Below are 16,356 nucleotides of genomic sequence, written 5' to 3'. Positions count from 1 at the left end.
TTGCTTGAATTTTGTTTGAATTTAATGCATTGGTGTGTTTGTAGGAAGAACCAGCATTGACTGATGATGAGGAGGCCATAAAGGCATACCTCCAGGATGGTGATCCTCTCCCTCTGGAGATACTGGAAATGGTTTTATTACAGTGGTGGGACCAGGAACCCTACAAGTAAATGTTCATTCACAAACACTCACTAATTCACACATGCTACCTCATAAAACAATCCAAAAAACAACAACAACAACACTTGCAGATATAGCTGAAACTTTAAATCATCAAATATTCCACCTCAAAATGTAAATTTGGTCATTATTTTTTCACCCTCACATCATTCCAAACCTGCACAAAAAAAAGAGAGAAGAAAACCTCTTTCATACAATGGAAGTTAAGGTTTGACAGCTAGATAATGATAATGAACTCATTGTCAGTTTGAGCGATACTCACACTTTTAAACGGATATCATTCTTTAATATCTATATACTTTTTAAATAACTTTTTAAAGTGTAGCTTAATTACACAGCCAAAAACAGATCAAAATTAATTTGAGAGTTATTTTAATATTATTTATTTACTATTATAGTATTTATTAATATTTTGAATTCAATTAAATTTTTATATTATAATTTTCGTAATTTTATGCGTTTTTGTCATTTTTATTTATTTTTGTAAATACTTTTTATTTAGCTTAAATTTATTTTATATCAGTTTTGTTTTAGTAATTTTAGTACTTATTTCAGTTTGTTGTCTTAGTTTTTTAAAAATCTAATATTCATATTTTACTTTTAATAATAACACTGATTTGAGACCATTTAGATCACAAAACTTTGCATAAATATAATGGCACATATAAAAATAATAGTAATATAATAATTTATTATTATAAATAATAATTATTAGTAGTAAAATAATCATAATGCATGTTTTTATTGGTATCATGTATTATTGTCAAAAATATACAAATAATAAAACATAATTAAAAATGTATTCTGAATTATTATTATTTAAAAATTTTATTATCAGATATCTGTATTGTATCGGTCATAAAAAGGCAGTAATAGTCAATCTCTAATATAAAAGCCAAGTAGTCCATATGACTTGCATGCTATTTTCCAAGGGAAAAATAAGCATATGTGTTTAAATGTAGGGTGAATATATAGTGTATGAAAGACACAATTGTCTTTTCTTTTTCTGGAAAATATTCCTTAACTTTTCTCTCAGATCTACAGGGTTTATTTTGGAGGGATTTCCCCAAAGCCAAGAGGAAGTGTCCTTCATGGTGGAGCGTCACTTGTTTCCAGATGTGGTGGCAGTGATGTCGGTAGAGGTGTCTGAGGTGGTGCGGCGTCTCCTGCCTTCGCGGCTCACGCGTTGGAGAGAGAGACAAAAGCGCAGGCAAGAACAAAGGCAGCTGGTCATTAAGCTGCGGAGTGAACTCAGGGTGAGTGTTCAAGCGAAAATTTCAGCACTGATAAAAGGATGTAAAAATCCAAATAAGCAAAATAAACACCTGGCATTTACCGTAAAGCAGGTGAAACAAAGTTTTTGGAGTAAATATGCATTGGTCTGTGTCAAACTGCAGGAGCGGGCCATCACCCAGAGAAGAGCTGAGCTTATGGCTGAACGTGAAACCAAAAAACCAAGCCCACTCACTCTGAAGCCCCTCAAAGAACAGGTCATTGATCGCTGTCGTTGTGTCTTGCATTGGTGAGTGTCTGACAGATTCTGACTCGACATTCTGTTGCTTCATCAGGAGGATGAGGATGACGTTGAGGATGACGAAGAGGTGCAAGAAGAAGCAGAGGCGATGGACAAAGAAGAGCAGGAATGGGAGGAAATGGAGGCCATACTGCTGGAGGAGTTTCCTCCTGTGGAGGAGGAGGAGGAGGCAGAGGATGAAGAAACAGAAACTAGTGCAGAAGAGAGGCTGGAGACGGAGATCAGTCAGAGGTTTGAGAAGGATGAAAACAACCTCACCAGCATGACAGTAAGGAGAAGCTGAAAGCTTATATTATAAACAAATGTATAATGCAATTTAAGTCCTACGGAAATGTAACTCTTGTTTAACATTATAATTTAATTTAACATTACAACTCTTGTTCAATTCTAGAAATTCTGCAGATAATACATTATTTTTTTCATAGGACTTTCTAACAGACAACCAAATCCCCCGTCTGGTTATAAACGCAGGCAGTTTGCCTCGGATTGTGAGGTATCAGCTCCTACAGGGAATCAAACCTCTGATGGTAAACAGAGACTCACTCTTTCAGATGTGTCAGCCAACCAGCTACAGTCTTGCCAGAAGACTCCTGTACTGCTCCTTTAAATATCCCAGTGCCTTCGGGTGCTGGGATCCTATTAAGGTAAAAGCAGATATACAACATTATTGAAAATGAATTGAATAATATAAGCCAAAAAAAAAAAGAGCCTTAACAGAGTATAAAACAAAAAAGTCTGTTTGCCCTTATGTTCTGTAGTACACAGAAGGAGATTTGATCCAGCCTCCACAAGGCCCTTTCAACACCACATTCCCTGTCATCCTACATCAGTTCATCTACTTCTTTGCCTCCAGGGAGACACGCAACACCTTCATCCTCAACCCAATCAAATATATCCGTCAACCAAAGCCCAACCCTTCCCTTCCAATCAAACTGGTAATCATTGGCCCACCAAAAGCAGGCAAAACCACAGGTCAGATTTCTGGAAATAAAATACACGTCATTATAGATGCTCATAAAAATATTGATGCCTGATTTCACAGAAGAGGCTTAAGTCTAGTCCCAGAATAAAATGCATGTTTAAGCTATCTTAACTGAAAGCAACTTGTATTGACATATCTTAAAATAGGCTATGTCAGTGCTATTGTTTGGTTTCAATATGAACACCAGTAAAATAAATTCTAAGGCACCTAATTTAACTAAGGCCTAATCCTGGCTTAATCTAAGCCCTGTTTGTGAAATCAGACCATAACTTAAAAGCAAGTGTTTTTATAGATTTCAGAATAAGTAGCTTTTAACTGTGTGTGCACTCAGTGGCCCGGGTGTTTGCACGCGAGTACGGTCTCGCTCGACTCTCAATTGGGGATGCAATACGTATGGTGCTCAACAGCCAGTCCAAAACTGAATTGGCTTATCAGGTGCAGACGCATTTGAACCAGGGCCTGACTGTTCCTGATGAACTAGCCATCCAGTGCCTGGAGGTGGCAGTAATGAGCCTGGTCTGCAGCACTCGTGGGTGAGGAGGACCACATTTTTTCCAATCAAAGAAATGTACTTCTGCAAGAAAAAATAAGAGTTATACAGTACATGTGTTTGATCCTCAGGTTTGTGTTGGATGGTTTCCCTGTGACCAAGCATCAGGCTGAATTACTGCAATCTTGCAGCATTATTCCCATGCAAGTGATTGAACTGCAACTGGACATGGCAGAAGTGCTGAGGAGAGGCCTGAGAGACAGGGAAAAAAACAACAGGTGAGACCAGCACAAACACTCACACACCTCCGGTATATATCTTTTTTGTATTATGCTATTATTGTATTTATTAATATTCTGAATTAGCTTTTATGATTACATTTTCAGTTAACATTTTAACTTTAAAAATGTAAACCTAAATTTGAGTCATTTTGTTATGTGCTTTTGCCATTTTTATTAGTTTTTAAAAAATATATATTTCTGATTTCGATGACGCAAACTCTGAATCAACATGCACCAATGCTAAATTTTCTTTAAGTGTAATCATTATGTTCACAACTTGTAATAATAATTACTTCAATGCCTAAAATGAATACATGATGTTAGCTAACAGCGTAATTTATGTACATTGTGAAATACATTGCTTGGACACAGTCACCTCTGATAACAGATCACTCTAAATTTGTAAATTGTAATGTAGACATGTATTTTCTGTAAAGCTGCTTTGAAACAATATCTATCGAGAAAAGCGCTATACAAATAAATGTGATACAAATGAATGTTTTATTAGTTAGCTGCCAAGTTTTTTTTTTTTTTTTTTTAAGTTGTTTCATCTAATTTTTTTTTTTTTTTTTTTACTTTCAACTGAAAGTTTTATGTCAGCTTTCAGTTGAGGAAAACGATTGAAATAGTTTTATAAAAATAACACTGCCCTAAACATAAATCAACGTCACTGCTAAAAACTACACCATTTTAATGCCTTAAAATATATATATATATATATTTTTAGATTTAAGACTAGTCATAACATTAGGACAATAAAGTCATAATGGTTTCGAGAATAATGTCATAAAAGACCTTTTACGAGAATAAAGTCAGAAAAAATTATAAGACGCAATGTTATGAGAATAAAGTTCAATATTAAAGCATAAAGCTAAATATTGCTTGTAGTTGTATCAAGTAGATTTTTTTTTTTTTTTTTTACGTTGACAGTGTTACAAATGTTGTGGTAATATGGTCTAGCATAATATGTATATAGATGCAAATAACCACAATTTGTAAGATTATGGCAACTCTCTCCAACAGGCCTTACCCAATGAATGACAGCCCCCAGTTCCTAAACATTCGAAACTCTTGCTTCAGAAGGGAAGCTGAAGCTCTTAGGCAACACTTTCACCAGCAGTATCACAACTGGACTCCCATTGATGCTCACAAGAGCAAGTGGTGGGTATGGGAGCGAGTTTTAGATGAAGTTCGCATAAGCATTAGACTCATCCATGCTTACCTGGAAAGAATTCACAAAGGTGAGAGCATGCAAATGATGCACATTTGTCAAACAAGAAGCACTAGTAATATCCATCCATGTATTAAACATTACATTTGCATTAAAGCATCAATATGTGTAGTTTTGTGACAACTTTCTGTCATCCCCGCAGGCCAGGCAGCCTGTATAAACAGATTGTGCATTACCCCAAGAGAGCTGCAGTCTCGGCTGGGCGAGTTTGGCCAGTACTGCCCAGTTAGCTTAGCTCTCCATCGCCATCTGGTGGACTGTTCACATAACACCTCACTTGAATTGGCTGCAGAGTTCAGGGGCCACTTCTACAAAATGGCCAGCAAGGAGACTCTAGAGGTAAAGTGTCAGATGGTCCAGAAACATGTTCACAGAAGGTTTTGTTTAACTCACTACCTCTCTTTATATGCTTCTTAAAAGAGATTTTTAGATTCCCCGGAGCAGTTTGTGGTTCCAGGTTGCCCTTACCCATTACCCCCTCCTCCACTCCTGCCTCATAAGCTCAATGCAGGCCAGGTGAAGAGCAGGTTCCCTCAAAAGGTGGAGATGAAGGGGTTCTGCCCCATCACTTATCTAGATGGTCAACAGAGGTACAGCCAAGAAAACTCTATAATACTTTTATAGTACTTACTAATTTTTACTACAGACTTCATCATTAATAAGCTACCTTTAGTTTTCACACACATCTATCTATCTATAAATTACAGAAACGTCTGCCTGTCTGTGTGTGTGTCTGTCTGTCTGTGTGTGTGTCTGTTAACCACATATCTCTCGAACCGTTAGTCCGATGGATTTCAAACTTGACAGGTGTCTCGCTATGGTCACGAGTAAGTGCAGTGCCAAGTTTGACGTTGTTTGGATGAGAAATGCTAAAGATATCGTTAAATATATAATTTTTAAAAGGTTGTGGTTTAAAAATAAACATTCTGACATTAGAGGGTTGTATCGGTCAAAGAAGCCCCAAGAAGGTTGTGGTTTAAAAATAAACATTCTGACATAAACACTCTGTCAGCTACACTGTTTACTTCTGAATATTATAGTTTGGTTCCAGAACGTGATAAATCCATTTTGATTAATATGAGTAAAAATGTGTTTTCTTTACCAAGAAAGTGGCAAGATGAAAACCACTATTTTCTGTTTCAAACTTTCACATAGCATCTTTAGGTTATAATATCATAAAAAATTCAAATCCAGATTTGGATTTTCAAAGATCTATTATAAAAACGGATTCTTTTTCCCAAAAAATGCAATAAATTCATGACACTTTTTTTTCAAAATGCTACCATATTGAAACTGTTGAAATCAGCCATCACTAAGAAATATCTCCTGAACTTTTTTGACGGCGATCAGCTCACAAAAACTGATTTTGCACGGGCACTTTTCACTGCTCCCTGAATCGACGCGCTTATTCATTTGTGGATGTAAACTGAATCTGTAAGTCACTGTTTACTTCTGAATATTATATTTCATTCTGGTGCGCTTAAAGTTATCGCTACTGTGTAATAGTAGCCTATGCTATTCACCAACTAAACATATCTTATTCAATGTGTTCACAGTCTCTTTCACGGGCATCATTTGTAGTAGCCTATATTCACAAACTGTTTCCTCAAGCATAGCGTTTTCTCGGAGTTCACTGTGTGCTTTCTACCATGCACAAATAAAAATGTCACTGAACTTTTGCTGTGTAATTGTAACAATGAGCACTCAAACACACCAAACCAACAATTACTAAAAACACACTCAAAAACTGATTTTGCACGGGCATTTTGCACTAGCACTTAGAAGGTTGTGGTATACATAAACACTCAGTCAGCTACACTGTTTACTTCTGAATATTATAGTTTATTCACAGCCATCATTTGTAGTAACCTAGCCTGCTCCCTGAATTCAATGCGTTCACAGTCTCTTTCACGGGCACCAAACCAACAATTACTAAAAACACACACAAAAACTGATTTTGCACGGGCATTTTGCACTAGTCTATCTATAAATTACAGAAACGTCTGTATGTCTGTTAACCACATATCTCTCGAACCGTTAGTCCGATGGATTTCAAACTTGACAGGTGTCTCGCTACGGTCACGAGTAAGTGCAGTGCCAAGTTTGACGTTGTTTGGATGAGAAATGCTAAAGATATCGTTAAATATATAATTTTTAAAAGGTTGTGGTTTAAAAATAAACATTCTGACATTAGAGGGTTGTATCGGTCAAAGAAGCCCCAAGAAGGTTGTGGTTTAAAAATAAACATTCTGACATAAACACTCTGTCAGCTACACTGTTTACTTCTGAATATTATAGTTTGGTGCCAGAACGTGATAAATCCATTTTGATTAATTTGAGTAAAAATGTGGCAAGATGAAAACCACTATTTTCTGTTTCAAACTTTCACATAGCATCTTTAGGTTATAATATCATAAAAAATTCAAATCCAGATTTGGATTTTCAAAGATCTATTATAAAAAGGGATTATTTTTCCCCAAAAATGCAATAAATTCATGACACTTTTTTTTCAAAATGCTATCATATTGAAACTGTTGAAATCAGCCATCACTAAGAAATATCTCCTGAACTTTTTTGACGGCGATCAGCTCACAAAAACTGATTTTGCACGGGCACTTTTCACTGGTCCCTGAATCGACGCGCTTATTCATTTGTGGATGTTAACTGAATCTGTAAGTCAGCTATGCTGTTTACTTCTGAATATTATATTTCATTCTGGTGCGCTAAACGTTATCGCTACTGCGTAATAGTAGCCAATGCTATTCACCAACTAAACATATCCTATTCAATGCGTTCACAGTCTCTTTCACGTGCATCATTTGTAGTAGCCTATTCACAAACTGTTCACTTTGTGCTTTCTACCATGCACAAATAAAAATGTCACTGAACTTTTGCTGTGTAATTGTAACAATTAGCACTCAAACACACCAAACCAACAATTACTAAAAACACACACAAAAACTGATTTTGCACGGGCATTTTGCACTAGTTCTATTTAAAGTAAAAGACACATTGTCATTTAAAAGCATTAGGCCTTAAGTGAATGTAAATGATTCACAGTGCAGTTCTACCATGTTTTACTCTTTATCTGTAGGTATGAGGCCTTGGTGCGTGGGAATATGGAGTATGCTGTTGAGTATCGAAATAGGATCTATATATTTGAGAGTGAGAAGAAACAAGAGCAATTTCTCCAGTGAGTAGTAATTTGGCTTGATTGGATTTTTTTTTTTTTTTTTTTTATTAAATACAGCAAGGATGCATTAAATTGATCAAAAGTGACAGTATAGACTTTTACATTGTTTCAGAAATATTATATTTCAAATAAATGCTGTTCTTGTGTTCTTTCTATTATCAAAGCATCTGAATTTTTTTTTATCATAGTTTCCACAAAAATAAAACAGCAACTGTTTTCAGCATTGGTAATAATAAGAAATGCTTCTTAAGCTCCGAATCAGCATGTTAGAAAGAACGATTTCTGAAGGATAATGTGATAATCATGGGGATCATGCGAGTAATGAGTAATGCTGCTGAAAATTCAGCTTTGCCATCAAAGGAATAAATTACATCAAAATATTACTGTTCATACTGTATTTTTGATCAAATAATTCAGCCATATACATTAATAATTAATTAATAATTAATTAACATAACTGGCATTTATATATTATCTTAACTAATGATCATATTAATAATAGCCATAGCAACAGGCTATTTGTAATACAGCAACATGAAACAGATCATTCACAACAGAACTGTCCTCAGGTCACCTGAGATTTACTGGGACCAGAAACTTCCACATAAACTACCTCCGTTGGAAGATCCGGTCTTACTAACCTCTTTACCGATCATGGGCTATTTGGAACAAGTAAGAAAACACTGAAACACAAACACTCACTTCAGTCTGTTAATCTGCTGCAAAATGGTCTGTGTAACCATCAATAAACTATGCTTTTAACAAGTGGTAAAATCATTTTCTTAACCACTGATGAGATTGTAATTTTTGCCTATATATGTAGGCCTATATTTTTTATGTATGTATTTTTTATTTTATTTCTTTGTAGAGTGTGGCAGTACCCATAATCAAAGCCATGACTGCTGTTGGTCAACTCAAGCCAAAGTTCCCCTTTCTCAGTGTGAAGAGATCTGCTTTATTGTACCTGGCCTTTCATCTGAAAGGTGGCCTTGATTTTCTTATTTTGGCTTACTTATGAATAGCTGGGGATGAAAACGGTCTGGATAATATATTTTAATAACTTTCTACCCCTCCACCCTCACAGCATTCAACACCAGAAACCCAGACTATATTCGACAGAAGTACAAAAAGAAACTTCAAAAGTTTGAAGAAGGCTGTGAGCTCATCTCATACCTGGGTACCGACATGAAGACATACAGATCCCCTCACAACCTGCCCCCAGATTTGGCACAGAAGCTGGACAGGTTTCTGGCCCTTGAGAAGTCCACCAAAACAGCCTCAGGTCTGATACAGCTCGGGGGCAGTTGAAACTACTTCAAATAATAAAAAACTTGAGTCAGCACATCACAGTTTTTGATCAGTGTTGGTTGACATTTGCATGAATACATTTTGCAAGCACTTTGTTAATGTATTCTGTTCAATTGACAATTAAATGAATGAGTCTAATAAATATGTTTTAATCTATTTTGTTAAGTGTAATTGTTTTCAACATATACCCTTGGTTTCACAGAAGAGGCTTAAACCTAGTCCCAAACTAAAATGCATGTTTTAGCTATTTTAACTGAAAGCAACTTGCACTGACACATCTTAAAATGTCTGTGCCATTGTTTTGTCTCAATATGAACACCAGTGATGTTTTTTTTCCCTAGGGTACTTTTATAAAAGCTACTTAAATGTCCTAATTGAGGCCTAATCCTGGTTTAATCTAAGCCCTGTTTGTGAAACCTCTGCAGGCCTTGGTGCGTTTTTTTTTTGTTTTTTTTTACAGAAAAAACACACCAATTGATATATAAACTTTAAGAAATATAAAATGTATGAATAAATAAAAAGATAGATATACGGAACGGTTCGTCATCGTTGTGCGCCACTCGGATCGGTTACCCTGGCAACGAGACTCTAACTTTACACAACATGGCATCCCCTGTACATTTAGAGATCGTCGGTCTGTTAAGCAAACACAATTTTCAAATAGCCAAAAGCATTGCGGAGGTAAAGTTTTTTTAAGATGCTGACCACTTTGCATTTTGGCGTGGCTAACTAATAACGATGCTGACTGCACACCTGTTCACAAAAGCTATAACGTCTGCTGCACTTACAGGGTTTGAAAAATAAATTCCCGGAGTCATTTGATGATCCAACAATTCGCCCGCTTCTTGAATGTGACTGGCATGACTATTTAGCTAACAAAAAGAAGGTATGGCACTTGTTATTTTACTGCTCGCTTGTTTTCAACACTAGTATATCTGCGGAACAAATCAAATAGCCTACGTACGTTTTCTTCTCAAGGAGCTGAGAGGAGAGGTTTGGCAGTACACTGGATGTCTAATGTCCTTTGCAAACGGTCAGTTGCTCGGTGATGAGAGGAAACTGTCCACCTGGGCAGATAAAGAGTGGAAGTTTTCTTTTCATCGACCACAAGCGCTTTATATGGCCCTGGCTGAGGAGTATTACACCAGCTATCTGCGAAGCACAGATGTAAATAAACACGAAAAACAACGGAGCGAGACATAACTAATAATACAAACCCAGAGAAATACATAAATAAATATACTTCATTTGTATGCGACATTGCGACTACAACCATTTAACATTTCTCATAATACCTCCAAGGTGTGCAACATCTGCTCTCTTTCTCACAGCACATTTTTGTTTATATGGATATTGAAAGCGCTGGAGAGGTATTTGGCAGGCTATTGTTTGAGGTAAGGAAATCTTTTGCTTCTTGATGAGGTAAGTTACAGTGAAAATGTATTTCCATGCCATTCTTCTCTACTCTGAAAGTTTAAAATGTAACCTGCCAGCTGTTCTCAGACGTGTGTCCAAAGACGTGCAGGAACTTCAAGGCCCTGTGCACTGGAGAGGCAGGTTTGTCCCAGAGTAACCTTGAGTTGAGCTACAAGGCCTCAATTTTCCACAGAGTTGTGCCAAATGGCTGGCTGCAGGGTGGAGGTAAGAAGCAGTAATGCATTTACACATTTATGATAATTTAATACATATCATAAATGTGAAAAATTGAATTATACATCCATTTTATACAGTTATACATTTATGCACACACACACACACACACACACACACACACACAATACCAGTAATACAGTTATGACTGTAAAAAAAAAAAAAAATTTTATTACAGATATTTCACCTGAAAGGAAAGGCACTGGGGGAGACTCTATCTATGGTCCAACATTTGAGGGTATATGCTTATTAACAAATTTATGTGGCACACAAATTCTGTATGTAATTCATACTTTAAAGGTAGGATTTTTCTAAAAAACTTTTTTTCAAATTTGTTTAAACTGTCTTTATATCTATTACCAATACATAATTAAAATGTAAGTGCTCTGAAAAAGAGTGTATAAAAATCGAGTGACTGTATACCTTTTAATCTGCAATAAACACAGCTCATTATTTCCATTCGGGACGAAACAATTGATTGGTTTGGGCGACTGTCACTCACTCTCGCAACCATGGCTACCACCCCTGTTGCTACAAGATCTGCCCATATGCGCTCACCCGTTTGATTTGAGGAGTGCAAGAGAGGCGCAGAACCAGGGGGGTAATCGAGCTCTCGATTTCCGTACCACCCCCGGCGGCCGCCATTGGCTAACAAGCCTTCACCTGCTGTTAGCATCCCATTGACTCCCATTCATTTTGGCGTCACTTTGACAGCGAATAACTTTACATCTGAGGCGTTTAAAGACTCCATTTGCCCATTATTTATTTCTAAAGAAACACGACAATGTATAAAATGCTCCATTACCTTGTATCTTACGTTATGGCCACGTAGAAGCAGTTTTTGTAAAAACAGGCTAACGATTGCGTCATAACCACGCGACTCTCTGGAAATTACCGTAGAGACAGGAGGAGAAGCTCGCAGTCAATCGGGGGGGCGTGGAGGCATAAAGTCCGATAAAGTCAAGGGAGAAGCCCATAGAGAATCATAAAGTTGCTCCTGCTCCTAGCTCATGGACAGCTCCTACTCACGCTCTCCGTTTCTGCAAGATTCGGAAGGGAATGATTCAGATTTCTCTTGGCACAGCTCCTAGAAGACTTACAACTGTCAGACAGGCTGCTCACGTCACATCCACGTCGTCAAGCTCAGTTTGAGTCTGCGCAGTTCGCTCGGCAATCAGGAAATGAGTGCTTCTAATTTGCTTCACTTTTCTCCGTTGAAACCTATGGGGTCGCTGTGTCCAGTTTATATACTGTCTATGCGCAGAACCTACGAAGAGTAAAATTATGGCAGAGAAAGAGCATTCAAAATTCAAAGCACCTGCATATGCAGTCAGCGAAGGCAAACAAGGCAAAAAAAGAAAGACAGTTCTAGAAAAGGCAATGAACAAAACCCTGGTTGCCCGCACTCTTGAACGACTTCCTCTGCTTCTCCCTCGATCCTGGACCTGTCCTCGAACCGACGATGCGGTACTTGTCTCCGGAGTGTAGTCCTCATCAGAGTCAACAATGTTTTCATCATGGAAACTCTTACATGCAAAACACCGTATATGTTATGAATCTTACACGAAATTCACCTTCATCACAGTGTAACTGATGGTAATGGAAAAACGTGTATCAATGCAACCTGTTTTTAGCTTTGCCTTATAAATATAGCTCGTACCTATAAATATAGCTCGTTACCGAATCAAACAAAATTTTAAACTTTACCAGTATCGATATGCTAGCTTGATAATGAGTACTAAAAGCCGTCTTATTTGTTTATATTTATAGTGATAAAGTTAGGTATTTTATTACATGTGATTCTGACATGATGTCACTACATGCACTGCGCTCCTTCCTCTCCACTCGTCTCAGGTAAATAAATGCGTCTTCCAGCTGAGCCGAGTAAGGGGAGGCTGCAGACCTGGAGCCGGTAGATATACGCCCCAAGCAGTTTTACGCCCCTGGCAGTTTTACGCCCCTGCTGTTCCTGATGCGTCCAGTAGGGGGAGGCTGTACATTGACACGAATTGATTGAGGTATAATAAATAATCCGCTAAAGTTATTGTTGTTTAGCAATGATGCAACATTTATTATTTATAAACGAATAGCTTGATAGAGCTAGGTAGATATCAATTCATTTATTTATATCAATGGATAGGTCTATCATTTATTTCGAGAGACAAAAAGTTCTGGACGGTCAGGTTGATGTTCTGTGAACTTCTGTCTGGCTTAAATTTATAAGTTATAGCTTACCACGTGTAAGTTTAGCTGCCCCTAGTCTTCTCTACTCACTTTCAAAATTAATTTTCTTTTGAATGTTCTTTTGTTGCCCGTCTTTATCTTGCCTCTTCTGGTAAGACTCCTTTACTCCTTTCTGGTTTGAGTTGTTTCTTATAAAATGAGATCTAACTATCTCATTTATATCTAAATATACATTTTTCTTAAAATAGCGTACTGATCTGGATTAAAATGTAGGCCGTGTGCACTTAAAGTGGGATTTTTCTTTGCCAAGTAACTTGCATGATGCATCCCAGTGTGTTTGCTTTAGCTATGGAAATCTCTCTCTCTCTCTCTCTCTCTCTCTCTCTCTCTCTCTCTCTCTCTCTCTCTCTCTCTTCTCTCGAAACTTTTATAAACTATAAACACCCATCTCTTTTTTAACTGCATTCCAAACCAATAGCTTCTCTAGTAAATAAATGACTTACAGAGACATACAAGGACATGTTTTTAATGTCATTTTTTAAATTTTCTCTGCACAGTCCATCATCAGTGGCCAAAAGAAATCAAAGTGTCTTGACACTTTTTCCAAAAGTGTTCCACCAACAAGTACCTGTGCCGTTGTACTTTGAAGATCAGGAGCAAATTGATGCAATCCACACTCATCTGACATAAATTCTGGGCAACACACACACACACACACACACACTGTGACTAGATCAAATTCACCATGGATGTCCTTTTTATATTTTTTTAAAGTTTAGCTTTTTTTAATGAAATACACACATGAAATGCAAATTAAAAAGGCAGTTTGTGTTCTCGTAACACTTTCTTTTATGTGGTCTGTGACTCATGGGGTCAGTGATTCTGCAGGGTCTCCAATAAGTATTATAGTTTATCTCAGTTGCTTTGGTGCATTTCTCAGATCACAACTGAAATCACATCATCTTTCACTTGTGCACATCATAAAAGCAATTTCTCATTTTATACAAATTGCAAATGCTTTGGTACATTCATGCAATTCATAATGTACAACTGTCTGCTGTTTCCTACATTATCAACTCTTTATGTCTTGTTGATCAAAATATAGGCCTATTATACTATTTCTCTGTTGAATTGTCATACTCCTCAAAACATCTAGGCATTAGTTCCTTGCATAAGTCATTAAATGCAAAATGGCTGACTAGTTGTCATAAACTGTTAAGCATGTTTTCAATACATTTCTATTACACTTTATTTTGTAAATGTGTCCTGAACTGATGAATTGCGGAGGTGTATTTAGAATTTCACTAATGAAGGAAAAAATGAATTGATATAATGAATAATGATGAAATGTACAAAAGCAACTGTGATAAAAAATTAAGGATTCAGGAATTTTATACAAAATTTAACAGTGAGTCCTGCTGCTTTTGAATTTGACAAAATAAAATTCACCATGGATGTCCTTTTTACATTTGTTTGTTTAATTTAATTTAAATGTTTTATCAGTGAGCAGAAGCACTTTGACAGGAGGATAGAAAAACAGTTAAAGCAGAGTGGCAAGCCATAGGGGAGTCATCATAATTCATAAATGGTGTTGATAAATAATGTTTTTGTGAACAAAAATATTGTCTCTTTCTTATAAATGGCCCTTGGAATTTTAGAAAAGGGATAAATTGTGTTTGTCTTCATAAAATGCTATGTAGGACACTGTTTTGTAGCTGTATGATGACTAAGTGAATAGTACAGCAGATATTTAATCCAGAATCCATATGATTACACGGTGCTGTATGTCTAATGGGCTAAATATGTTTAATATCTAATTGTAACTTTATATAAATTCACAACAACATATTTCACTCAGTCTCCTGTATAAAAACATACAGTGAATATTCTATTATTATTAATTAGTATTATTATTATTACTATTTATTCAATATTAATGTATTCAATATTCAATTAACTATTCTATAGTAGGTCATATATCATTACTTGTCATCTGATCCAACTATGTGTGTTATTTTTTAATTCATGAAAACAAATAGTCTTCTGTATAGGCTGAGTGAAGCCCAACCTAATATCTAGAGATATTTTAATCCATAGTGCAGTGCAGATTTATACTAAAACGTTTAATATTTAAATTAACAAAAACCACAAATTCGGGCAAAATCTATGAACTGGACGGTTATTATTGTGTAAGTTTTGAGCATCGATTTAATGGTGTTATTTCGCAGCATATCCCCCTACTGGACGCATCAGGAACAGCAGGGGCGTAAAACTGCCAGGGGCGTAAAACTGCTAGGGGCGTAGATCTACCGGCTCCAGGTCTGCAGCCTCCCCATATAGGCTGAGCCTGAGCGTTTGGCGTCGCGCGTTCATGTGTTTTGGGGACGTGGCTTTGGAAGGAGCACAGAAGGGAGGGGGTGGAGTGAATGGAAATAATTAGCTGTGTTTACAACAGTCGTGAGAGGTCTACAGACACTCGATTTTTATACTCTCTTTTTCAGAGTACTTACATTTTAATTATGTATCTAATGTATATATTTTGTATATAAAGACAGTTTAAACAAATTTGGAAAGGTTTTTTTTTGTTGAAAAATCCTACCTACCCTGCCTTTAACACAATACTTGCTTAAATGTATGATATAGGCTACATATTGATTCATGCATATAAAAAGCATTAGGCTGTTCTCTCCTCTAGATGAGAGTTTTGTCATATCCCACAACAAGCGTGGCATCCTGGGAATGGCTAACCAAGGTGCTCATAGCAACGGCTCTCAGTTCTACATCACACTACAGCCAGCGTCCTGGATGGACTACAAATATGTGGCTTTTGGGTAATGACCCTAATAAATTGTCTTGATATTTGGCTTTGCATTATTAATGCAGACATCATACACAGTTAAATACCTTTGCTATTTAACACTCTTACAAAATCCAAAGTCTCCATCACAGCTTTTTCCCTCTCTCCCAGGCAACTCATTGAAGGCACTGCGGTTCTAAAGAGAATAGAGGCAGTGCCCACCTACAACGAACGGCCCAAACAGGACTGCAAAATAGCAGCATGTGGAATATTTGAGCCCTGAGTTTTCACATGTGGCCTATAGATCAAGAAAGCAATACAAAAGGAGAAGCATTTTTTATAACCATTTGTGGTGTATGTGGACAGGTGTGCACCATGTGTTTTTTAATGGTCGACCCAATATTTTTGCCATATTGCCAATATTTCAGCATAAACATTCAACAAAGAAATTGACCTAAAATTAAAAACCTCTCTTTATATGATTTAAATATTCAGTTTGACTTATTTCTATGGTGCTTTTCTTCCT

General features: G+C 36.7%; 2 protein-coding genes and 1 long non-coding RNA gene across 4 annotated transcripts in view; all 3 read left to right on the top strand.

The window, feature by feature from the left end:
- ak9 (adenylate kinase 9) overlaps positions 1-9,353 on the top strand; it is a 41,530-nt gene extending 32,177 nt beyond the window's left edge. The window contains exons 25-39 of the mRNA XM_082146954.1: positions 45-166; positions 1,217-1,436; positions 1,578-1,670; positions 1,749-1,982; positions 2,140-2,358; positions 2,473-2,686; positions 3,028-3,229; positions 3,318-3,464; positions 4,491-4,708; positions 4,841-5,037; positions 5,119-5,288; positions 7,793-7,891; positions 8,461-8,563; positions 8,760-8,874; positions 8,976-9,353. Of these exons, the coding sequence (XP_082003080.1) occupies positions 45-166; positions 1,217-1,436; positions 1,578-1,670; positions 1,749-1,982; positions 2,140-2,358; positions 2,473-2,686; positions 3,028-3,229; positions 3,318-3,464; positions 4,491-4,708; positions 4,841-5,037; positions 5,119-5,288; positions 7,793-7,891; positions 8,461-8,563; positions 8,760-8,874; positions 8,976-9,199 (2,577 nt within the window). The 3' untranslated portion in view covers positions 9,200-9,353. The remainder of the gene's footprint in view (positions 1-44; positions 167-1,216; positions 1,437-1,577; positions 1,671-1,748; positions 1,983-2,139; positions 2,359-2,472; positions 2,687-3,027; positions 3,230-3,317; positions 3,465-4,490; positions 4,709-4,840; positions 5,038-5,118; positions 5,289-7,792; positions 7,892-8,460; positions 8,564-8,759; positions 8,875-8,975) is intronic.
- Positions 9,354-9,665: 312 nt separating this feature from the next.
- On the top strand, positions 9,666-16,312 carry ppil6 (peptidylprolyl isomerase (cyclophilin)-like 6). Of its 2 annotated transcripts, XM_082146981.1 has the most exons (8): positions 9,666-9,880; positions 9,990-10,085; positions 10,178-10,366; positions 10,531-10,593; positions 10,693-10,840; positions 11,028-11,087; positions 15,729-15,864; positions 16,002-16,312. In XM_082146981.1, the coding sequence occupies exons 1-8, from the start codon at positions 9,803-9,805 to the stop codon at positions 16,111-16,113; spliced, it is 882 nt and encodes a 293-aa protein (XP_082003107.1). In that variant the 5' UTR covers positions 9,666-9,802; the 3' UTR covers positions 16,114-16,312. The 2 variants fall into 2 exon arrangements, with proteins under 2 accessions (XP_082003107.1, XP_082003108.1); XM_082146982.1 differs by lacking the exon at positions 11,028-11,087.
- On the top strand, positions 12,114-14,497 carry LOC309481883. Its single transcript, XR_014200134.1, has 2 exons — positions 12,114-12,867; positions 13,591-14,497. It is a non-coding gene; the product is annotated as an uncharacterized lncRNA (long non-coding RNA).
- Positions 16,313-16,356: the final 44 nt, after the last annotated feature.

Source organism: Leuciscus leuciscus (assembly GCF_965113295.1).
Source record: "Leuciscus leuciscus genome assembly, chromosome: 19".
NCBI classification, from domain to species: domain Eukaryota; kingdom Metazoa; phylum Chordata; class Actinopteri; order Cypriniformes; family Leuciscidae; genus Leuciscus; species Leuciscus leuciscus.
The sequence above is the reverse complement of the archived record's forward strand: the minus strand, read 5'-3'. Positions and strand labels throughout refer to the sequence as shown.

Excerpts from the sequence above, each read along its gene's own strand:
- ppil6 (XM_082146981.1), top strand. The coding sequence starts at position 9,803 with ATGGCATCCCCTGTACATTTAGAGATCGTCGGTCTGTTAAGCAAACAC. Across the intron at positions 10,841-11,027 it reads TGGCTGGCTGCAGGGTGGAG|ATATTTCACCTGAAAGGAAA; the intron begins GTAAGAAGCAGT and ends ATTTTATTACAG. Across the intron at positions 15,865-16,001 it reads TACAAATATGTGGCTTTTGG|GCAACTCATTGAAGGCACTG; the intron begins GTAATGACCCTA and ends CCTCTCTCCCAG.